The 25,479-nt window shown below is 41.7% G+C and overlaps 2 protein-coding genes across 7 annotated transcripts; one reads left to right on the plus strand and one right to left on the minus strand.

The window, feature by feature from the left end:
* Window positions 1-63: 63 nt before the first annotated feature.
* On the minus strand, window positions 64-8,188 carry LOC106809503 (uncharacterized protein C1orf177-like). Of its 2 annotated transcripts, XM_014812591.1 has the most exons (10): window positions 7,871-8,188; window positions 7,412-7,499; window positions 6,827-6,997; window positions 5,454-5,576; window positions 5,154-5,288; window positions 4,687-4,830; window positions 4,108-4,275; window positions 3,605-3,739; window positions 2,949-3,073; window positions 64-2,584 (listed from the first exon to the last, which is right to left on the minus strand). In XM_014812591.1, exons 1-10 carry the CDS (start codon window positions 7,918-7,920, stop codon window positions 2,488-2,490), a joined length of 1,236 nt encoding a protein of 411 aa, XP_014668077.1. In that variant the 5' UTR covers window positions 7,921-8,188; the 3' UTR covers window positions 64-2,487. The 2 variants fall into 2 exon arrangements, with proteins under 2 accessions (XP_014668077.1, XP_014668078.1); XM_014812592.1 differs by lacking the exons at window positions 5,454-5,576; window positions 6,827-6,997.
* LOC106809504 (calcyphosin-like protein) lies at window positions 5,222-25,386 on the plus strand. Of its 5 annotated transcripts, none has more exons than XM_014812598.1 (6): window positions 5,222-5,281; window positions 9,710-9,865; window positions 10,162-10,339; window positions 10,588-10,800; window positions 16,648-16,764; window positions 24,309-25,386. In XM_014812598.1, the coding sequence occupies exons 2-5, from the start codon at window positions 9,729-9,731 to the stop codon at window positions 16,747-16,749; spliced, it is 630 nt and encodes a 209-aa protein (XP_014668084.1). In that variant the 5' UTR covers window positions 5,222-5,281; window positions 9,710-9,728; the 3' UTR covers window positions 16,750-16,764; window positions 24,309-25,386. The 5 variants fall into 5 exon arrangements, with proteins under 5 accessions (XP_014668084.1, XP_014668079.1, XP_014668082.1 ...); XM_014812593.1 differs by lacking the exon at window positions 5,222-5,281 and adding an exon at window positions 8,614-8,708 and having other exon boundaries at window positions 9,680-9,865; XM_014812596.1 differs by lacking the exon at window positions 5,222-5,281 and adding an exon at window positions 8,614-8,708 and having other exon boundaries at window positions 9,680-9,865; window positions 16,648-16,754.
* The last annotated feature ends 93 nt before the right edge of the window (window positions 25,387-25,479 follow it).

Genomic DNA, 25,479 nt, shown 5'->3' on the forward strand with positions numbered 1-25,479 from the left:
TGATTGACAAATGGAATGAATGACGTCTGTTATTGATTGTCATAGTGGTGACCCCCACCTGTGCCCACCTCGCGCCCACCTCACGCTGGATGTATACTAAACCGGTCGCCGGCAACCGGAAGCAACACACTGGCCACAAAACGAGAGACAGCCGCAGTGCCTAGTCATCTGATTCGGATTTCGATTTTTACCGCTCATTATCTCAGCGTAGGGGCATCGTAGGGACAAGCGGATTGTTTTATATTAGCAAGGTAGGACAGCTAATCAATAATGCCGCAAAGAATCGTTAAAATGAAACTGGAAAGTTTATTTATTCGACTAATACTGCAACATGGTTTCAGCATTTCACTGTTGTACGCTCTCCTTCTTTATACGCTCTTGGTAGTATCAATGATCTCAGGGAAAACACCAAATGATTCTCTTTTTTTTTGGTGAGACGAAACTGTGCCAAAAAATATTGTACGTATTGTAAATAGGTTCGAGCGATGGGTTTTTCAGATATCGTAGCCGGAAGTCGTTAATTGACATTATGCGACGTTTACAACAAAACATTCCATGCATACTTGTCATTTCAAGTGTCTTTATCTTCTGTGATAATCAGAAATGCTGCTGATATAATATGACTGATATACTATGGCACTCTGCGGTCTCAGGTCGTGCTGTGTGTTTCTCCCTTACTCTGGAGATCGGTGGAAGAGATTAGTGTGACGTGTGGGTGTGGTGGAGACTCGAGAGTCGCGCATGCGTGAAATGCACTCATTGTTCTTGCCTCTGCGAGCAAGGGAGGAAAAACGAAAGCGCCGTTATTACTTTTCATTAGACTAGTCTTTGCGATACATTCTGCTGTGTGCATGCCTTATGGCTGTTGTAGTAGTGGTAGTGATGATAACGATATGCAAGGGTAAATGTGTGCTGTTTGTATCAGCGTTCAAACCTGTCATGTATGCCACTAACCAGTTGGCAGTTTCCATCCCCTCGATCTCTTTCTGCGCCATATCCTCGAAAGTTTTCTTGTATTCCGACTTAAGCGCATGGCAATAATTTGGCATGTCAGAGCTGGTGGTTACGCTGTCATGACACAGGGGGGGGGGGTCGCTTCGCGGCCCGTGTCGCAGTCTCTGCAATCGATGCCGTGGCCACTGACTACTGTCCCAGTTTCTTAACACGTAATCTTGCTTAAATTATTTCCCTCGTGTATGGTCTTCTAGGAGTGGAGAAGCGCACGTGTCTGCTGTGTGAGTGTAAGTGGCACTTGCTATGTGCACAAATACATGATAACAATACTCCTGGGTGTCACTGTCGAAAAGGCGACGAGTTGTTCTTCCAACTGACCCAGTTTTCAGCATTATTTTTTGTGAAATCGTCGTTATATTTATGCTATGCTGCGTTTAATATTAATAAGAACTAAATAAAAAACTGCATTTAGAACCTGTCGGTGTGTCGTGGGCTATGCTCTGAACACATGTAAAACATAGCGTTCATGGTTACACTAGCCTGACACTTGAGAGATTATGTGTGTATACAGTCAACTGTTTCTTAGAGCTAGGCTTGTCCCATTGCATGTGCTGCTTCTAATGACGGTAACTAAAGTTTGGCTTTTCGGATTTTGTTTTGACGCTTTAGTCGAGGGGCTTATGATAACAAATGTAAAATTATGTTGGTGGGGGTGAGAAAAGTGGTGATGGTCACATCTGGAAATAAATCAACATCAATCGTGCAGGTTTGAAAGCAAGTAGTTAACTTCTAATTACTATTGAACAAGGAAAATTTGTGTAGTATAATTAAAACCCATTTTAGGCATAGGTAATGTTGAAAGTTGCACACTAGTGTTCTCCATTAACCCAGTTCGTTTGTGTCGCGTTCCAAAGTTGTGCTCTGCTCAAGTTTTTCGGTTGTAGGCTGAGGTTATCACGCAACCTGTGTGCCGTGTGTACTCTTCACTATTTTTATATATCCTTTGCACGCGATTTATAAGAAAGCATAAATTGTATGTTGAAACAATGGTTTCTATGCTACATGAAAAATGAAAGGACGTGACATGGAAATGATATTCCAGCTTGAGTGGACATCCATTGCATCCCTATTGTACGTGAAATATGAATGTACTGCGTATATAGATAATGTGTCAATAATAAACCATGTTCCATCGTGTTTCCTTCACCGATTGTTTGGTGTGTTATGTCCGACTAAACTAGATTTTTAACAGTAACTCCTCGCCGAAATCTTCAACTAATTTATCAAAAGAAAATGTCCCACTGTCTTTATCACAAACGATCATAATCGGTGTATTAAGTTCGAGATTTAATGCAGTAAGTTTTATAAAATAAAAGTATTTATTTATAGTATTTCGTTAGAGACGTTAGTAACTCTCCAGTGACACTACCACGTGGGTCACATGGTGTTATGCATTTCACTATCACAGATATTCTTCTCAATTACGGTACAATGTAGACATGATTTACAAACACAAAGTAACCCTGGCTGGATTCACAGTACAGGAAGCATTACTCTGCTATTGGCACTTACTGGATCAACGATGAACAACCTGTCTTTAACTGGAATCACTTTGGACTGTATCCTTTCCCTGCAAAATATGACATAACACACATTTTAACGTGGGAGTCTAGGAGAGCTTTCGTTGAGTTATTCGCAATGTTCCACTGATATCTTGTGTTGGTACTAATAAATATATGCATGTGACAGCATCGTGTGTGTGTACGGGTATTGCTGCTTATTAATAGTCTGTTTGATATAGAAACTGCACTATGATTACGTGACATTGATAGGCACTCGATAACAAATCCAATTAAGTAATCCGTAGGTAGCAGGTATGGTCAATTACTTGGATTTATTGGGTATAATACTTGGATTGAAAAATAAAATTACTCCTTAAAATTATCATGAAATCGGACTAATTTACCCTCTCCCCTCCATTAAAAACTGCTCACCTTAGGAATTTGTCTGAGACGGGTCCCGGACGGGAGGATCCAGAGTTGAAAGCGCTGCACATGCCGTTCCTATGCTGCGACTCTTGCCATCGCTGCAGCTGGTAGCGGCCTGGCCCGACGCTGTTCTACATAGAAACACACGTGCTATTGTTCAATGAGTAATACATCTCGTACCGTCCTGGCCCGATGATGTAACTACATCGACAGCTAGTGAGGCCACAATTAAAAAATCTTTGTTTGCTCTCACCCGACCCAGGCTGAAAAGTTTGGGTAGGTAGGTAGGCTTCTTCTTTTGCGGGCCGGTCGGGTGAGGGCGAACATACAATATTTTTATTATGGCCCGAGATAGCCCAGGAGGAAATACTACATTTTCAGGAGTAATAATTTCATATATTATATGTTCATTTTTACGTGACTTCACTTCATTTTATGTATGTCGCTACATTCTCTAGTCATTTTATTAATTTCATATTATATAGTCTACATTTCCCATACGAATACATTTAATTCTATATCACTGCATTTTCAACATCTAACTCATCATCATCATCATGTTTAAACTAATAATTTAACTTCGTATTAGATTATTTTATACTAACTTTCTGCCCATCCGACCTGACCCAAGATAGGTAATTCTGCTATCGTGGTATACTCACAAAGTTCTTGGTGAAGAAGATTTCTGCCTTTTTGTCGTTGCGGGTTGTGGAGGAGAGGAACCCCGGGGAGTTAATCACAGCGTTGCATGTGCGTCTCACATCTCTCGCTGAGTAGTGCGTTGGTCCCGGTTCCGTCTGTCGTCACATCAAGATAGCAGGGAGTTATTATTGCGATCATCATAACTATAGTTGACTAGCAGTACCCATCATATCTCCACGATTTGGTATACATTATCATAACTTGTACATACAATTGCTTAGTAGTGACTTATACATATAATCGCTTAGGAGTGACTTGTACGTATAAATGCTTTGGTGTGACTTGTACGTATAAATGCTTTGGCGTGGCTTGTACGTATAAATGCTTTGGAGTGACTTGTACGTATAATTGCTTTGGAGTAACTCAGGCACGTAAAAGGTTTGGAGTTCCTTGTACATATAATTGGTTTAGAGTAACTTAGACATATAAATGGTTTGGAGTAACTTGTGTGAATGAACAGTACCTCGTTCCTAGGACACTGTGAAAGGCAGGAAAAATAGATCCTCTCTGAAGGCGATCGTTGATACTGCTCCACCTTGCTGAACGTTCCCTTGTGACTGTTCTGACTTGAGTGCCACTCCTCCAAGAATGAATTCAGCTCATAGTGGCCAGGGCCAAGATTTCCAGCTAACTATAAACACGAATAAATCAATTCATTGTAAGTGAACATGTATTTTTGCAGTGAACCCTATATGTGCAACCACACCTTATGTGCACCAACAAGTTATTGCAATTGTTAGACGTGATGAATATATAGCAAATTGTCTAGAATGGTTGAGTCAATTTCCTGTTGTTTCCTATTTCACTCAGTATATCATGTGGTGTAATGCATGGTTCTACTTTCCTCCCAACTTTGGGTAACTTGGCCAATGACATATAGGGGAGGAGCCACCCGAATTGTTCAGTCTTAACGATTTCTTGATAAAATGCACATGTATGCAGGTGCTCCCTGATCTCTGGTAGTAACAGAGGTTGAGAAGGATAAACACACACGCACACACACACGCGCACATACACATATATATACTAGTCGCACACTTACGTTTTTAGCATAATGACCAGTGGTCAGGGGCTTATCTCTCTCGCCTGTGTAGATGTCGTATGGACCGCGAAGACTTGTGACCTGTTTGGCCAATCTTCCAATGAAGCACTGAGAACTGTACGTGCCTGGTCCTAGGTCTGACCCCTGCAATGGTTTATAGTATCATAGAATTATTGAATTTATAGTATTAATCTATATACTTCAGCCATAGATAAATTATTATGTAAATTTGAGACGTGGCAATTGACCTATCCATCTGGGTGAGGTAACCTTGTCCCAAGTGGATGTTGTTGCTATAGGGCCCCCGATTTGTATGTGTTTTTTCATGCGCTAAAATTTCCACTTTGCAGCACTTCATTTCCAAGCATTGCTTTTAGAATGCCCCTATAGAAACGTTTATTGGCTAAAGCTGGTTGCCAATGACTCTGGGCAGATCAATCATGGGACAGATGTTTAATGATACTTGCCACGCCAGGCAGGGTTCTCGGTGTACTGGAACCAGCGTCTAGCAAGCCCACGGTACTCGCTGACCGCATGGCCTTCTCTTCTAGAAGCGTAGATGGGATGCCTGCCTTGCCATATGTTCCAGGACCTGGTATGTTCTGTATAAACCAAATTTAAAAACCAAGATACTTTAACAGATTTTTTTTAAACACTAAAAACTTAGTAACTAAACATGGCTGCCATATGAATGCACATTAAATAATATATCAAATCAACAATAGATCCATTCAGACTATGGTATTTGAATGTTTTCATATTGATACCTTATCATTGTCCTTGAATCTACACTCTTTACTCTGACAGACTCCCAGTACACTTCTGGGTTTCTGGTGTAAGACTTCAAGAAAATCCTGAATTTCGTATGTACTTGGGCCTAATTTACGTTCCTACAGTGAGAAATATGTTGTAGGGACAGTGCATGGTAGCCTATAAACCTGTAGAAGAGAAGGTCTTTTAAATGGACATTGCTTGTTATATACAACGATTCTACCCTCTCACTACAACAACTAGCTCTAGTAATATAGCCCTTGTTGGCTGCTACAGGCACACAGACCTGCAAACGAGCCAACGACGGCTACTAACTAGTGCAGATAAGGTCTATGTCCCCCTGACCTCTGTTTGACCTGGCTCGTTTAGCTATTTCTGACTATATATATATATATCAGGAGTAGATAATAGGGAAGGAGTGTGACATCAATAAACAAGGGAAATTCGTCATTTACTAGCCTTATAATACCTACGATTTACTACGCGTAACTCATCCAACTTGAGCTCAAATCGGACACAGTACATTCGCCTAGCATCGTGCGAAATCGTTTCCTCGTATACACCCGCAATCCGGAGATACAGACTAAAACGTACGACACGATTCTCTATTCTTTGGCCATCAATCCAAAGCCATTGCGTGCCTCTAATTCAAACAAAAGGCAGCTACCTAACGCGCTATTGCTAACTCGGCGAGGCATGTGGCTCACTGGGAGATTAGGCATCAACACTCGGCGAGATAACCTTTGACCCGGTACACAGCTACACAGGCCACCTCTGCACATACCTGGCATGCCTTCACGCACGCACGCCAACGGCAATCAGCAGCAGCTGATCGGGCTCAAATCTCCCAGCGAGCGACATTGCCCGCCGAGTTAGCAAGCTGTGGTTAGGTAGCTGCCTTTTGTTTGAATTAGAGGCGCGCAATGGCTTTGGATTGATGGCCAAAGAATGGAGAATCGTGTCGTACGTTTTAGTCTGTATCTCCGGATTGCGGGTGTATACGAGGAAACGATTTCGCACGATGCTAGGCGAATGTACTGTGTCCGATTTGAGCTCAAGTTGGATGAGTTACGCGTAGTAAATCGTAGGTATTATAAGGCTAGTAAATGACGAATTTCCCTTGTTTATTGATGTCACACTCCTTCCCTATTATCTACTCCTGATATATATGTATAATATATAATATATATAGGGTTAGGGTTAGTCAGAAATAGCTAAACGAGCCAGGTCAAACAGAGGTCAGGGGGACATAGACCCTACGAGAGCTACTAGTTATACTGTTACAATAGTATACAATGTCATGCCTATGAATGTAACACAAATATTCTTGCATCTATGCTGTGTTTGATGCTAAGAATGAGTTTGTTACAATGTTTTTCTTGTGTTTCCATTGCTTTCGATGACGGATGTGGGGGAGCTGAGAAAATTGGGCCATTTCATATTGTCTTTGCCACCCTGGGCCCGTCGCATTCTGTTGTATGGTTGCTGGGTTGAAACTTCCAATCTCTATGTCATAACTGCCTGGTCCCAATCTTCGCATCTAAGAAGTTAATCTGTGTGTAAAGCTCATTCAACACGGGAGCAATTACAACATTCGATACTGAGGCTGAGAGGGTCTATGTCCCCCAGGGTACTGCTGGAACATACCCTGGTACTATCTAATATGCCGGACCGTACCTCGCCTACTCCACTAACGAGTATAGGGAGTCGCCTACGCCTACACCCTATCCTTAATTCTAACCCTAACCCTAACCACATCAAATAGTTACCAGGGTCTGTTCCGGCAGTACCCTGGGGGACATAGACCCTATGAGCGATATTGAGCAATGCAGCTATTAAATGATAAAATAAATTTTAAAATCAAAGTTTGTACTCCAAACGCATTCAAGGTCTTATTACTATTAGTAATAACGAGGTCATATTCTATTTCTACACTAGTGTGTGGCTATAGTACCTGTGTTGTTGTAGATCGTTTGTCATATGACACCTGGATAAATGTCCCTGGCACTTTATTTGTTGGATGAATGGCCGTGACATCGAATCTGAAATCATATGAGCCACATAAATTCATAATTACTTAATTATTTAGTTTTACTGTTTCATATGAAACCAACCTATAATCAATAAAGTCTAGTTAGGCTATAGTAGTAGTGTAATTTATATATATAATATATATTATTATAATAATTAATACATATATTAATTATTACATAATAATGATAAGTATAATATAAATAATAATATATTATATATCATAATTTCATTATAATATATTAATAATAAGGGGAGTGGATAAAAACTGTATTTTTTTACTTCTGCATGGTTCCTGATAGTGATATATATGCATATATTATATATATATATATGTTATATAAATGCCTATGGCTATGGCTCAGTTTCAGGATATCGTCACCTTGCTGTTTGAACCCCAAATGGTGCGCCTCTGAAACGTTTTACGGCCATTGGTGGTGGTGGCTGGTGCCTGGTGCCCGGTGGTGGCCTACGTCCGAAAACTGACGAACAAGCACTGAACTTGAAGCAGCGAAGTCGAGACGACCGCAGTTTTAGACTACATATACGACTATATGATCACGACATATAGCTGAACATCAGACTTGTCACTGCAAAGTACCATTTAATAACCTTACTCATCGGTAAATTTTGTAGTTAACAACCTAAAAGTTGTATTTCACTTTGCAGCACGCGAGTTTTTAAATCGTAGGATGGCGACTAAAGATTGATAAATTATTCGTGCTTTAATACCTTGCCCCTAACCCTAACCCTAAACCTAACCCTAATCAGTCATCATCCTACGTCACCATCAGTTACCGTCCTATCCTTCAGTCGCCATCCTACGATTTATAAACTTGCGTGCAGCACTAGCAGACAAAAATATTGCTTGTTGCCACCATTTGGTTGCCACCGCAACATTGATTAGTTACGCGCATAATGCGGATGGCAAAGTTGGTGATAATATAAATAAACACCAATATGATCAGTTTTTCTGATATTTCACATTATGTATACAACATCACTATCATAAATAATTCATATTCTAATTTATATCTTTAAAATATAGTAATGGTTCGTTGGTGTTTAAATCCGAAATCACTCCGCGTTTTCGATCCAACGGCGAAAGCAGAGTGTTCACTGCATGTCGTAGATCTATTCGAGAAGACGTGTGCTGTCTGCTAAGTCAAGTTTGTAGGACAGTAGATCGCTCACATTTGCGTACTAAGCCACAGCTAGTGGTAAGTAAATTATATCGACGCAGGTTATTAGACATGGGGCATATAAGGATGTAGCAGTGAAGTTAAAACAGTAGCAGTGACTTTGAGATGTGACAGTGACACTGACAGTGACAGTGCATGTGACAGTTAATTCACTACTCACTAGGGCTCATAGGGTCTATGTCCCCCAGGGTACTGCCGGAACGTACCCTAGGTACGGTCCGGTATACCGGAACGTACCCTGGTCACTATTTGATATGGTTAGGGTTAGGATTACGGGTAGGGTTAGGGTTAGTGTTAGGGTTAGGGTTCGGGTTAGGGAGTAGGCGTAGGCGACTCCCTAGACTCGTTAGTGGAGTAGGAGAGGTACGGTCCGGCATATTATATAGTACCAGGGTACGTTCCGGTATACCGGACCGTACCCAGGGTACGTTCCGGCAGTACCCCGGGGGACATAGACCCTCTCAGCCTCACTAGGAGGATTGAGCAAACGACAGAGGCACGGCATTGGCCATTGATGATTGATCTACCGTACAGCCCGTACATCCATACGCTTACTATCACTATATCTAGCTTGCGTAGGTTACACATGCATGTGTAGATATTAGTGAGATTTGCTTACCTCGGACTAGCTTATGAAACTGTACACTACAACTACAACTTACAAGTAGTGAGTACAATAGTCAATACGCTTTCTAAATTTTGTCCATAACTTAGGCTCATAGGGTCTATGTCCCCCAGGGTACTGCCGGTACGTACCCTGGTAACTATCTGATAGGGTTAGGGAGTAGGCGTAGGTGACTCCCTAGACTCGTTAGTGGAGTAGGCAGGTACGGTCCGGCATATTAGATAGTACCAGGGTACGTTCCGGGCCTTCCGGCTGTACCCTAGGGGACATAGACCATCTCAGCATAACTTACTACTTAATGCAGTTTCTTCTATGTTAGAATTGCAACATGAATTTTTTATCATTCACCTGCATTGTGCTTCAGTTTTAGATTACTGGTTTCTCTGTTGCTTAGTCTTCACACTTGTGCCAAAATGGCTGCAACCGCAAGACATGAGAAAGATATGCAGGAAAAGGCCAAACGTGCACTAATGACAGCAACAGATCCACTGGACAAGCTGAGGCAGCAGTGTTTGGCACGAGGAGCTACGGGAATTAGCAGCTTAGGAAGGTGTGTCTTATTACGCGGCCACCTGCTCATTAGCAAACGGCTAATGAAAGTAGTTTATTCTGTAGCAGAAGTATTTTGATAATTGAGTTTATATGTTCTTGTGTAGCAAGACTATATATCAATCGATCATCTAACTAAGGAGCATAACCTAATAACTTGACCAAGTCTAGACACTGATCCAGACCCAGATCATTGCCATGCTTGTTATGCTAAATTATGCATTTAAAAAAAAAAACATTTTGCTTGTAAAAATATGACCACTTCAGGGGAGCGTTAACAACAAACGTTTGTTGCAGAACATTCCGTTTGTTTGATGACGACGGCAGTAAGCGCTTGGATATTAATGAGTTTCGGAAGGGAATGCACGACTACGGAGTCCAGCTGAAGCCAACTGAGGTGGAGGAGCTGTTCAATCTAGTCGATTCAGATAACAGTGGTTCGATAAACTACGAAGAATTTCTGATGGTAGTCCGGGTAAGTTGCTCAAGCTAGAACATTCTCTACTGGTGATATCTACTTGGGTGATTCTTATATGGGTGTTCAAACTATCGTATTGTGTAAATGTTTAGTACGTTGTTAGTCAATCTATCTGTAACAACTTTTTCGTAGGCAATTCTTAAATATTGATTCAAAGCAGTTTGATTGAATACTTGGGGAGCTACCATGTGTGGATGCACGCGCATACTTCATCGCTGCTCTCAATCTGCTACGTTGTCCCTTAGCCGCCGATGTCGAAGGCGCGGGTGGACATCATCAAGAGGGCATTTTCCAAGCTCGACAAGACGGGCGATCACGTGATCACAATGTCCGACCTCAAGGGCGTCTACAGCGTTAAGCAGCATCCCAAGTACCAGAACGGTGAGATGACCGAGGAGCAGATCCTCACGGAGTTCCTCAACGTATTCGAGAAGGACGAGAAGACGAGAGATGGCATTGTGAGTACGCTTGGTAGTCACGGGTAGCAGCCCGTCATCCTGCCCCTCCTTTGCCCGGTCTGGGGCCGCTAACTTTAAAGTGGGACAGGTCTAGTTTTATGGATTTTTACTATCGGTTATATAGTAGAAATTGAGATTTTTGGAAGCGGGAGTGGGCTGGTTTTTCAAACTTATTTTACAAGACTAGCTACACTCTTCCCTTTTCAAGTAGAGTGGTTAACTGTCTTTAACTTATTGAAAGGCAGCAACTTGAGTAGACTGGTTCCTTTTTCTTAAGTCACATTAAGGACAGGAAAGAAAACTTGAAGAACGCCTCTCCGAAGTTGTGCCATTCTTGTCTCAACTTTCGGTTGCCGTTTGTATGCACAGGGGATAAGCTATGGACAGGGAACACGTCTAACTCTATGCCTGACCCTTGGCTTAGTGGCACCCAGTCATAGGAGGCGCTGGTGTGAAGTTCCTCAATTCTCTAATTCCCACGACACTTGGAATTGCCTCAAGTCTCCAACTAACATAATTTTTTATAAGTCATTATCCAAAAACTTGCCTACTAGTAAGTCGGTCGTGTCTGCCAAATGAAAGAAATGACCGTATTCTAGGTGGATTTGATTCAGCAACGAGTTAAAGGAACTGCAATTTGCAAAGCATTTTCCCTCACAATGTGCAGTGTGTGTGTGTGGGGGGGGGGGCTACTGTTCTGTGTCTGTGGATGCATCCCACTGCATGTATTCATTCATTGCTCGTGTGTGGTCAGTAAGTATTGTCAGTATGCCGTTTTCTGCATGTGGTGTTATAATTTATATGACAGCATATATCTGTGTCTCGGGGGCTCAGTCGTGTCTGAGTTCTTTCGTCCTTACTTTGTCCGCTTTCTCGTGTTTGAACGAATATTCTGTGTGCTGTAGGAATAAACTAGGAATCTATATTTAAGTAGTTGGCACCGTGGAACGTTTTACAGTAGGATATTTGGCAATGGTAAAGAGGTAAAGATGGTTGTTTTGTGTTGCAAAGTGATTTTGTACACGTCTTTGTTTTCGCCCATGTCAAAGAATTACAAAAACATTTATTAAACACAACATGTATCGTTACTCCTAACTATATCCAAACATAATTACGATATAATAGCATATAATGCTATAATGGTAAATAAGTTTTCCCCTAAATATCATTTAGACTCGGTTAAACTTCTAGCAATGAGTAGACTAGTTTTACCATTCAGCTAAACACGGCTGCACACAATGAACACAATACACACTAAACGCTAGTATTGATTCGTAAAAAACGGCAACAGCAAAAACTACAGAGATGTAAATGGAGCTACGTCATTTAGCATAGGCACATGGCCATGTATATACTTGGAAGCAAGCCAAAATGGGGGCGGCGTGGCTGGCACTCGCACATTGATTAGTGTAGCTGTTACAGGTATAAATAAGGCAGCATTAATCATCGATGATGGGTGCAGAGATGAAAGAACATGCTTGGCATGTTCACGAACATCTGTAAAAACCTTGAAGATACACATGTAAAACATACAGTAAACGTTGACTTAACTTTTTCTTCGTCTTCTTCTTCTTCTTTTTCATCATCATTCTGTTCGATCTTCTTTTTTCTTCTTATATATTCTTTTTCTTCTTCTTTTCTTCTCATTCTTTTTCTTCTTCTTCATCGTCATTATCATCTTAATTGTTCTCCTTCTTCTTCTTTTTCTTCTTCTTCTTCTTCTTCTTCTTCTTCTTCTTCTTCTTCTTCTTCTTCTTCTTCTTCTTCTTCTTCTTCTTTTTCTTCTTCATTTTTCGTCTTGGCCAATCGTGTGGAGCACAATGAATAAAGAGTGTAATAGCAGCTACTAGAAAAAGATTTGGATTAGAGGTGCGAGCGTGGATGGTGCAGTGCAGGTGGTACGCGAGAGCAGTTGTTGTGTATGCGTAATAGCACCAGCCATGATGTAACGCTGCTGCTAGCACCGTCGCTCGTCTGCTGCTGCTTCTATTAATTATATCCTTGGCATGAGGATGCAGGGACGCAGCCGTCTGCTGTGTGGATAGCGCTGCACACTCCGCTGTAATGAATAAGTAATCCAGTCAACATGTATCGATTCTCGCTAGCTAGTGTAGCTTATACCGCGGAATTCATCACGCGCACACACTCACGCACACTCACATGACTATAGTTATTTCACTAGTACATGAGAAGAGTAACTGCCTATTTACGCGACAGCCACATGTACGTTTTCCCCACAATTAGTGCATTCGTGCCAAAAAAATCGGTCTGTTCTATGATCACTTGAGGTCGACAGCAAGCGTTTGCTATCTGTAATGAGCAGGTAAATCGTAGAGCTGTAAGCGCAATCATGCGGGTAGCAAAGCAAGCTGCAGCTAGTCATGGTTAGCAGTGAAGCCTAACGGCCTGTTATTATCACCGTGGTTTCATCAAAGGTCACCTTCATTCACCCTTGAAAATATCTCCCTAACCCTAACCCTGTCTCGTTATAATGTGCATATGACTAGGATTAACGTTATAAACGGGCGTTATGTTAATGATATTAATTAACTTTAAACTTCAGGGGATAATACTGTGTGACATTATGAGAAAAATCAGCGTCAATTTTTCTAAAATTGTCTGGCGCATTTCTGGATTACTACGAACATTTTGGGATTTTATAATAATGCTACCTTGCTTGCACCGTACGTACATCTATAAGATTTGTGGGGAGGTGATACAGTTTTAAAGTAACGTCATAACAAACGTCGTCGGTTCATTAACGTGCGCGTGTCTGCGTGCGCGTGTGTGTGTCTGACACACAGCTTCAGCTAGAGAATCTCTGAACGTAGTAGTAATGATAGAAAGTCCCTTCTCACGTGAATCACTACAAAAGTTTATTATGTTAATTTCCTTTTAAAAATATTGCGTTTACAATTTCACCCGATTCTGATTTCGATAGTTTTAAACTTTCTTTCTCTGTGTCGCTTTCTCTCTCGCTCTCTCTCTCTCTCTCTCTCTCTCTCGCTCTCTTTCTCTCTGACTCTCCTTCCTCTAGCTCTCTCCTCTCTCTCTCTCTCTCTCTCTCTCTCTCTCTCTCTCTCTCTCTCTCTCTCTCTCTCTCTCTCTCTCTCTCTCTCTCTCTCTTTCTCCTTCTCTCGCGCGCGCTCTCTCTATCTATCTATTCATCTATTTATCTCTCAGGCGCTTTCTCTCTCTCTCTCTCTCTCTCTCTCTCTCTCTCTCTCTCTCTCTCTCTCTCTCTCTCTCTCTCTCTCTCTCTCTCTTTCACTCACTCTTTCAGGTTGACACGCTCCAATTTTGCGCGTGTTTGCGTTGTTGTGTATGAGCAGCTGCGTAGATCGTGCAAATAAACCTGCCCTTTGGCGTTTAGCAAAGTTTAATTTCACAGACTGTTCATGCACGCGGTTGAACGCACCTCACAAAACCCATGAAAGCAGCACCAAACAGACAGTATGCGCTATATGGTTCCGTTATTCATGATCACCAAGGTAGCATCGGCAACTGATGAATTCTTCACATTGCGCTGACAGTATGCTACGCCTCATATAGATTATAGCATGGCCTGACTCCGTAGATCGCGCGCCTTACTACTATTATGTGTGATATATTGCTCTATAATTCCTGTCCTATTTCCTTACAATACATGGTCACCATCAGCAATACGGCTTGCTAGCCGTGCTGGTACATCGATACACCTATCGATTGGTATAGATTGATCGATGACGTACTTGCTCTAAGCTAGCTAGCAAGCTATTGCTGACTTGACTGTTCGTCTGGTATAGACCTGAAAATCGCTACACTACCTGGTAACCATGACAACTGAGCACGCCGCACGTGTGTCATTGTACATTGGTCGCGTGAGTGATACAGCAATATAAGATGTAGAGTGATAATACCTTATTATTAGCTTTGATAAGATGTAGAGTGATAATAAAGTATAGAGGGTGGTGTACAGTATAGTACAGAGTGCGGTAGAGTGATTGAAGCGGTGTTTGAAGGAGGGATAACAAATTGTGGTGGAGGGATCATTGTAGTATCGGAGGATGAAAACTAACTTGTAAAAATTTTGTAGATATGAAAACTAATAGTATTTTCATAAATTTTATTTTGTAAAAATTAACACATAAATTGATAATTTGTCATTGCTATTTATGCGGACATGATCACTTTACAGTGATGGTTTCTTTATACTACTGGGGGATATGGGCAATCTAGGTGCCGTGCTTCTACCCCTTTATCAGTTATAGGAAGATGTGGGTAGAATGTCCAGTTGATGGAATCGTGGTATATATATATATGTGTGTGTGTGCGTGCGTGCGTGCGTGCGTGCGTGCGTGCGTGCGTGTGTGTGTGTGTTACTATGTGTGTGTGCGTGCGTGCGTGCGTGCGTGCGTGAGTGCATGTGTTGTCTCTCTGTTGTTGCTTATGTGTATCATAATATTACGTGGTGGTTGGAATCGTGGTATATGTATGTGCACCTAACTCTATGTTGTTGTTTATGTGTATCATAATATTACTTGGTGGTTGGAATCGTGGTATATGTATGTGCACCTAACTCTATATGTTGTTGTCTATATGTATCATAATATTACTTGGTGGTTGGAATCGTGGTATATGTATGTGCACCTAACTCTACGTTGTTGGCTATATGTATCATGATAAACACATGGTGGTTGGAATCGTGGTATATATGTACTCTTTGCTCTGTGGTACTTGCATCCTCATGCATTGTCTACTCACACTATATGCATCGTGTGTGTATATACGTGGTGGTTCACACCGCGTGTTTGTATCCAGCTTTCTATTCCTTTCATATGCATCTGCACGTATTATTTCATATGCCCAATTTGCTTTGCTTATTAGCTTGTAGTCTAGTGTTATATTCATTGCACACATATTTGATAATACGCTTGGCCCAAAATATATGACTTATATATACTAGAAAAAATACATGACTACTATCATGAACATATGTATACTAGTGTAGATATGTTCTTGCAACTGCGTTCGAATAGCAGTGATGTATTTTTTTTATCTTAAGCGATGTAAATGTCTAACGCTGTTGGCTGGTTACATGTGAAGGGCTCGTCTATGTGTACTCAATGACTTTTTGAAGTACGTTAGTTGGAGCATAAATGATTGTATTGTAGCGTTTAATGCAGACAAATATTTCAACTCTCTTTATTATTTTCGGTTAAATGAGACAATATCGTTGTCACGTTCGAGTCTTTACTGCTTAATGGCAATAATAAGTTAATGTCAACTTGATTTTGAATACTTGCTGGTGCACGTGTATCATGGCTGCCATCGTAGTTTCTGCTCCTACGGTGTCTACCATGAACCCAAGCAAACATCAGGAGCACACACACAGGCGCACGCACGCACGCACGCACGCACGCACGCACGCACGCACGCACGCACGCACACGCACGCACACACACACACGCACGCTTATATATATTCATGCTAACATCTGCCATGCCTTTTCTTGCGTGTCGTGTGACTGTATTGAGCAGTAAAATGACAATTTAACCGAAAACAAAAGTAAGAACTGAAATATTTGTGTTAATTCTCGCGGTTTGGAACAAAAAATTGTTGTGATCTATATTTAAATTTTTCATAATTTACTTGAATAAATTAAGTTAAATTAATATTCAAGTATTTCCCTCGTACATCTATGCTCACTCACTTGGTATCGAATCGAGATAAGTATTGCTAACATTGTTTGAATAATGATTAATATAAGGACACGCTCACTCTGCACTCGCTTTATTGCTTATCATTATTGTTATTTTTGCCGCCATTTATTTACGCTTCCACGCGTGTGGCCTGCCTCTATCACAGGTCACCGGGGAGGAATTCATGAATTACTACGCAGGCGTCAGCTCCTCCATAGACACTGACTGCTACTTCGACCTGATGATGAGGAACTCGTGGAAGTTATAAGGCAGGTACAGCCAGGTCCGTGTCACAGCACTGATAAATATCACTGCGTGCGTGCATGCGCGCTTGCGAGCGTGCATGCACACGTGCGTGCGTGTGTACATATGTACGTGCGTGCGGGCGTGTGTACGTTCGTGCGTGCGTGCGTGTTTAGGTGCGTGCATGCGCGCGTGCGTACCTACGTGTTTGGTATTTCCGGCGACAGTGGCTGCAATCAGTCACACTCCTGCCTGCTCACAGACAGATATTATCAAGAGCGTATTAAGAAGGAGAGCGTACAACGGTGAAATGCTGAAACCATGCTGCAGTATTAGTCGAATTAATAAACTTTGCCCATTTTATTTTTACGATTCTTTTTAGCTCATCTGACATAGTCAGATGCAGCTTGTAGAATCGCATGATCGTCCGTGCGTCCGTGCATGCCGTCGGTCGCGTCCGTCCGTGCGTCCGTCCGTCAACAGTTGGGCACAAATCTTAACCGCTCGACCGTACGGTCACGATATCGGGACGTGGGGGGTAATCCGAAAAACGAGTTGGGATGTCGAAGCTGGGGTCAAAGGTCAAAGGTCAAGAGGTGTAAAAAGGGGGAACATTCACTCCTAACTTAAGTATAGGGAGGAAATGCAGAATTGCGGCACAAATCTAAATGCTCGACCTAGGCTCGTGATAGTCGGTGTATAGCATCATGGTAGGAAAAGCCATCACTGTGCCGAAATTGGAGGTCACAGGTCAAAGGTTAATGGCACAGGGCAGATTTTAGACATTTTCTGAGGACATGGTCTGACGGAGCCATTGAAAATTTTTTTTGTTTCAGCGGTGACCTAGCATTTTTATGGCTTTATTGAAAGGACCATGAAATGTCCTTCTGCTGACATGCGAAGAGTAAGTGTCGGATAACCTTTTGACCCCAGAGGAGGGTTAAACATGGATTTGTTGACTGTTAACAAAGGAGTGAACTGCTTTTGCTATTAGAGCCCCTCCCCACCCTCCCCTCCCCTCCCCCACCCCCTCCCCGCCCTTCCCCCACCCTTCCCACCCCCTCCACCACCTCCCCCTACCCTCCATCTGCGATAGTGGGCGTGTCCTAACAATGATGTGTACGCAACTGCGTGTCTGCATATCTGCGCCTAACAAATGTGGTACTACGCACGACTGCAATTTTACGTTTATAATCGTAGCAACAGACCTCAGATGAGCCAGACGCTCTGCGCTCTGTTGTATTATTGATCAGCTGTCCTACCTTGCTAATATAAAACAAACGCTTGTCCCTACGATGCCTCTACGCTGAGATAATGAGCGGTGAAAACCTGGTATTTTGCCATAAAAACACCAAAACCGGAAGCCAACATACAGTTCACAAAACGAGAGAGTCGCAGCCTAGCGTATTGTTGAAGCGTCTCAGATAAACTTAATCAGTAAGCGAGCACAGATTCATTCACGGAATCGCGCATAAATCTTTCTCCATTTCGCCGAATTTTCAACCGTTACGCTCATTATTCTGAGCGTAGGGACATCGTAGGAACAAGCGCGTTGGTTTTACATTATCAAGGAAGGACAGCTGAATAATAATACAACAAAGAATTATCAAAATAAAACTCGTCATGTTTACTAATTTCACTGAAACTACAACATGGTTTTTGCCTTTCACCATTGTACGCTCTCCTTCTTAATAAGCTCTTGATATTATATATGTATATATAATTGAGGCAGCTTCCGCAGTCATCGGTGCCTTGCTCTCCAGGTATATAATACAAGCGACAGCTATATATAATTCCTGCCATACAGGTAGATGAAACAGGTGCTGTGCGCGTGAAACTGGGTTGTCGTTGGCGCGTTGTAGCGTAGCGCGTATAATTTCTGTCAGTGCTGATGCTGCTGCTGCTGCTGGTGTGTGTGTGTGTGTGTGTGTGTGTGCGTGCGTGCGTGCGTGCGTGCGCGTGTGCGTGTGTAGCATCAGCAGAAATTGCAGTAATATACATACTGCGCTATTATGCGGCGGCAGAAATTGTCGTCCTTATATACGCCTAGCGTGTTACAGGGAACACCGATCCATCTAACCTATTCTATGCTATGCTCTCTCTCTCTCTCTCTCTCTCTTTCTCTCTCTCTCTTTCTCTCTCTCTCTCTCTCTCTCTCTCTCTCTCTCTCTCTCTCTCTCTCTCTATCTCTATCTCTCCTCTCTCTCCTCTCTCTCTCTCTCTCTCTCTCTCTCTCTCCTCTCTCTCTCTCTCTCTCTCTCTCTCTCTCTCTCTCTCTCTCTCTCTCTCTCTCTCTTCTCTCGAGACAAAGTCCTTTTCACATTATTTCAACATAGAACTAATTATAATTTGCGCGTGCCATGCCGTAGCATTGCGCCGACCGTACACGAGCTATTGATTCTGTTTCAAGCAACCAGCGTGGGCATAATTAAGTGGGACTAGGTCACGAATAGATTTATATAGCTGTGTAGATTGATGGCATTGGGACGTCCCTACCCAAGTATTCCCGCGAACATAATAAATATATATACACTTAAATCTTCCAATACCGACCACCCTCGGACCGTCCACTTAGTTCGGTTTTCTGTGAAGTTAGGTTTATAGGGGGCCTATCTATTCCAGGCATATCTTACATGTCTCAGATGGTGTTAGGACGTAAAACTTAAACAGAAAATCGTCCGCCTTCAACGTGAGATTCGGTTTTGAGGGCGTTCGGAATTTGGTGGTGCAGGAAACCTGTAACGGTTGGTATGGAACCGGCGTTCTAAATATAGGGAGGAGAATAATAGTCAGGCTGGTGAGAGAGAGGTGCGTGTACGCCGCATGCGTGCAGGCATCCGCGTCCCCTACTGGTCCCTGCGTCGGTTTACAGGCACGAAGAGATTGCTTTATCCTACATAGTGTCATTATATAATCAATACCAGGGGCGTAGATAGCGGGGGGGGGGGAATGGGGGGATACATCCCCCCACTTATTGAGTGGGGGGATGGCGTGTACAATCATCGGATCCCCCGCCTTACTTTCAGGAGGAAAATAAATGGGGAAAAATTTCATATTATAGAGACAATAATACTGAACATTTATCTACAACTTCGTCATCGCTATCCATACTCTCCTAATGTATTATTACACAAATGGAAGTGACCTACATCTACTGTAAATTGTCTGTAACTTGTTCAAGAATGACATTATTTTACTGAAACTCAGACGGTTAATTTTGGACGCATTCCCCATATTTTTTTTCAAAAATTCAAAGCACGTCTTATCACTGCTCACGTAGTAAGTGCGCTGTAGTAAGTGTAGTGTCCCCCAAGATAAAAATACTCAACTCAACAGTAATATTATTGGGATGAAGATGTTTAATAATGCTGTCTCAGAGTGCAGGAAATTGCATCGAAGAGGTGTTATTTTCAACAAAATTTATGGGGTAGGGTCCCCCCCCCTATACAGCTCTAAACAGGAGGAGGACACCCCCCTGAAGGAGGAAAATCTCCTGATATTTTATGATAAGGATGTCCAAAATTTATTGCTTTAAATTTCAATTTTTTTTAATTCTCCAAAAAACGGCCGTCTTGAAGGTTCTAAATTGCTAAAATCAAGAGCTTCGGGGGCTCCGCTTCTTGGATTCCGGGCGGCGGCGGCGGGCCCATGCACCCGCCCGTTAGGGCTTCGCGCCAAGGCGCTCGGTGTGCGCTACTCGCACACACTCTTCCTATACTTTGCGATGTAAGTAACAGCGAAATTATCCCCCCACACACACAACTGAGGACCTGTCAACGCCACTGATCAATAATGTCGCGCATTTTAACTACTCAACACTATTGCTTTTATCAGATTTTTTCTCCATGGAAAAAAACTGTCGTCAGTACATGTATTTGTATCTGAATTCATGCAATAAAGATTTAATAATAATAATATGCGCATGCGTGCGTGTGTGGTGTGCGGCTGTGTGCGTGCGTGGGCTGTACGTGCATATACGTCTGTGGTATGTACGGTGTGCATGAGTGTAGTTGTGTAGGTGGTGTGAAAGTACTATAGGTTTCTTTCTTACTTTAGGGCTAATTTAAGAATCTCTGTTTGAAGGCGACAGAAAGTAACGGTTGACATCATGACACACACATCATCACACGCATGTGTCAGTCTCTCGCCTTCAAATACCGTCTCTCTAATTGTCCACTTAGGTAATTCACGTGCGAATTATCCGTAGAAAATGTCTAGAGAGACTAAAACGAAAATTAGAGCCTGGCTAGGTGTATTAGCATGAGTGAATAAAGACAAATTATATTTGCTTCTATTATTAATTAAACATTGTTTCTAGTTACTTCTGATATTATATATATAATATATATATATATATATATATATATATGTGGGGTTATTGTAGTGGTACGGGGAGAACGGTAGCGGCTAGAGTGTGACACGTAAGAGTGTATATATATAATATAATATAATATATATATATATATATATATATATATAATATATATAAGCCATCTACTGCACAGTAATGACGCTGATGAGAAGGTAATGAAGGTGATCCATCAAACAGGCGGGAGCGCAGCCGCCTGCAGTGTGTCGTCACGCGACCTGATTACCTACCTATCATCACCCAACCTGTACGTGATTATACCTACCTGTGAGTGCCTGTTCCTGTACGTGTTTGGTTGCAGTATCACCTTGTTGACAGATGTGTGGCTACCGTTACATACTTGTGTATATGTATATAAACCTGTGAATACCTGTATATCCCTTATATGCCTGTGTGTAGCTGTATAATAGATGTATATACATGTATATACATGTATATAGATGTATATACCTGGATATCCCTGTATATACCTATGTGTAGCTCTATATACATGATATACATGTATATAGCTGTATATCCCTGTATATGCCTATGTGTAGCCGTATATAGATGTATATAGAGTATATAGCTGTATATCCCTGTATATGCGCCTGTGTGTAGCTGTATATATATATAGTATATATATATATATATATATATATATATATATATATATATACATGTGTATAGCTGTATATCCTTGTATATGCTTATGTGTAGCTGTATATAGATGATACATGTATATAGCTGTATATACCTGTATATCCCTGTATATGCCTATGTGTAGCTGTATATAGATATATACATGTATATAGCTGTATATACCTGTATATCCCTGTATATGCCTATGTGTAGGCTGTATATACATGTATATACATGTACATAGCTGTATATCCCTGTATACAGTAATAACCCGCGTATAAGAACATAGATTTTAAGAACATGTTAGGCTAAAATTTCCCATTTAGACCCCTTTTACAAAGAACCTGTTTTAGGCTAAGATTTTAAAGTAGGTTCTTAATTTTTCATGCAGATGAAGACTTAAAGAAACACGCATCTTAATTTTGCATGTTGTTTTGTTCCTTGGATACATACTGTATCATACAGTATGGTAAGCACTGAAAAACTTACACTGTAGCCCATCATGGGTATTAATTAGCAAAAATTGCAGTTCTTGTAAGAAAATTTTAACACAATTTGAATCAAGTATAATCTTATACATATTAAAAGTAGAAACAATTAAGAACCTATTTAAGAACCTTTTGAACCTAATTGCTGCAGTAAAGCCACCAATTTATATAAGAACATGTTGAGGCTAACTTGGAAAAATCTATGTTCTTATACGCGGGTTATTACTGTATCCCTGTATATGCCTGTGTGTAGCTGTATATAGATGTATATACATGTATATAGCTGTATATACATGTATATAGCTGTATATACCTGTATATCCTTGTATATGCCTGTGTGTAGCTGTATATATCGCTGTGTGTAGCTTTATACAGCTATATATACCCGTGTGTACCTGTCTCTATCTGCATATAGCTGTATATAGATGTATATACCCGTGTGTAGGCCTACCTATCTGTATATAGCTGTATATAGATGTATATACCCGTGTGTAGGCCTACCTATCTGTATATATAGCTGGGTGGTGGCTCTGCAGTATTGATTAAAGGCGTGTACAGCATTACTATTTGCAGCTTGAGTTCAGGTGACAGTTATTATATATTCATGCTGAGCTAGTCGCCTTCCAGATGGTCTACCTCCGTTTATGCATGCATGCACGCATCCACTAATTGTATGCAGTCGTGCAGCTGTTCATCTGCTGCCCGTGGTAGTGATGCTGCTGATGCTAATCATGTTCTTCATCCTTTGTTACGTGAGATGATGCTGCTTCCGCGGTACAGGTATACTACAGCCATCTCAGTCTCCCAGGTGCGATGCGGGTTTGCCCGAAAGACGTGTCACATATATTTCACTAGTTTCGCTCGCGGCACGCCGCACAGGCTCCTGCATTTGGAATCTGGATAGACGGGCTATAATGGTCTGCTTGCTTGTTAGATAGAATAAGGTAACCCTTGTTGCTGCTTGCGCTGGTGGCTCAGGCGTGTCGTATGCACCTGTTACCGAATACACTCTTCATCTGCCTCGCCTGTATAGTGAAATTGCTCTCACGTGCTCCCTGTGTATGCTGCAATTATATAAAAGCAGATATAATAATACCAATAGCGTATTAAGATGGCTGGACCCCCAGCTCCTCTGCCTTCCAGATCCTCATTACGCGCCAGCCAAACCCTACTGGAATTTCATCAGAGTAACGGCTTTCTGTGATATATGTGTGTATGTCAGGCTCGCTGTAGACTAGCTAGAGTGTCGTTCATTGCGTGGCGGCTGTGCCGTGATCGTTATTGATGAGATATGCAATCTGCGTGCGTTACAGGGACGTTCATTTGTAACCAAGCGTCTATCGGGAATAGGTCTACTCCTGCTTGATTATTGCGATGACGACGAGCTGGCTGCGGGAATGTTATTGCGATTGGTTGTGAGTGTGGTTCTAAGTTAACAAAAGCAAGGTATTTACACGTTAAGGTAACAAAAGTGGAGTGTGAAAGTGGGAACCGTGGGTGGGTGTGAAGCGGTGACATTTCGGCAGACAGCCGCAGACTGCAGTGGGGGGATATGTTTGCGTATGATGTAGTTCATTGCATTTGAAGCAGGTGTCGTGTTGTTTTTAGAACGTCAAAGATTTTGTCACGCGCGTTACAGGTCGCCACATATGTGTTGTCGCACGTGTTACAGGTCGTCACATATTTTGTCACGTGCGTAACAGGTCGTCACATATTTTGTCACGCGTGTTACAGGTCGTCACATATTTTGTCACGTGCGTAACAGGTCGTCACATATTTTGTCACGCGTGTTACAGGTTGTCACATATTTTGTCACGTGCGTTACAGGTCGTCACATATTTTGTCACACGTATTACAGGTCGTCACATATTTTGTCACGCGTGTTACAGGTCGTCACATATTTTGTCACGCGTGTTACAGGTCGTCACATATTTTGTTATGTGCGTTACAGGTCATCACACATTTTGTCACACGTGTTACAGGTTGTCACCTATTTTGTTACGCGTGTTACATGTTGTCACCTATTTTGTCACGCGTGTTACAGGTCGTCACATATTTTGTTATGTGCGTTACAGGTCATCACACATTTTGTCACGCGTGTTTCAGATCAGGGAGCCTGAGTTTTTGAACTACTACAGCTCCGTGAGTTACTCCATTGATGACGGCGCTGCCGGGGACGCTTACTTCAACCTCATGATGACCAACTCCTACAAGCTGTCCTAGGACCCGTGGCGCCCTCTACCCGCCGACGACGGCACAAACTGCGAAGTCCGGATCCACCCGCGGCGAAATTTTACTCTCTCGCGTAGTGAGCGTTCAAAATGTATTCTGCTTTCTGGTGTTAGGCGCCGGTGTGGGGAAACTTTAAATTACATGATAATGTATATATATATATATTATATATATATATACACTAGTCAGTTTAGTCCCAAGTCCCTAGCACGTACACTTTCTCGTTCAGGCGTTTGTCGGTATCGATTGTACTTACAAAATACGTTGTTCTCAATAATAGTAACTAAAGGTTACTATAATTCTTAATTTTGTTTAAATTTAAATAAAAATGTCACCTTTAACTACCGATATTAACAGCATTCGCTGGGGGAATTTTTAGATGTAATGAAAAGTACACGGAAAGTATCTTGTGTCTTCTAATTGAGTAATCGAGAAAATAAATGAGCATTTTCTCTTTATACATATTTTCAAGAGTAACATAATAAAATTAACATTCAACAATGTTAATGTTAATGTAGGCCTACTATTGACAATAACACTATAATGTTTATTTGATATTCGGCACCAATTTAATTCCTGCCGATACAAGGTACAATCATGGCAGAAAGTTGTTGTATAGCTTCAACTCTGATAGTATGATAATTGCTTCAGATGAGACAGATGTTATAGACAATGAGGTGAGATAGAATATCCATGTACTGTATGGCAATTGTTCTTGGATTCCTGCCTCTTCTAGCTTGGTAATGAAGAGCCACGGAGTACGCGAGATCTTTACTCTAGCGACCACCGGTCTCTCCGCTAGTGTGGATTTCTAATCCATTTCAATTTCTCTTTCGTAATTTTAATCGCCTTCATTTATCGTACCGTCCACCTGCAATCCTCCGTGCATATTTATCAATACGGGTAGGGTCAAGCCGTCCTTACACACACGCGCATATATATATATATATATATATATATATATATATATATATATATATAGAGAGAGAGAGAGAGAGAGAGAGAGAGAGAGAGAGAGAGAGAGAGAGAGGAGGTACGGGTAGGG

Source organism: Priapulus caudatus, unplaced genomic scaffold (assembly GCF_000485595.1).
Source record: "Priapulus caudatus unplaced genomic scaffold, Priapulus_caudatus-5.0.1 Scaffold359, whole genome shotgun sequence".
In the NCBI taxonomy this organism is placed as follows: domain Eukaryota; kingdom Metazoa; phylum Priapulida; class Priapulimorpha; order Priapulimorphida; family Priapulidae; genus Priapulus; species Priapulus caudatus.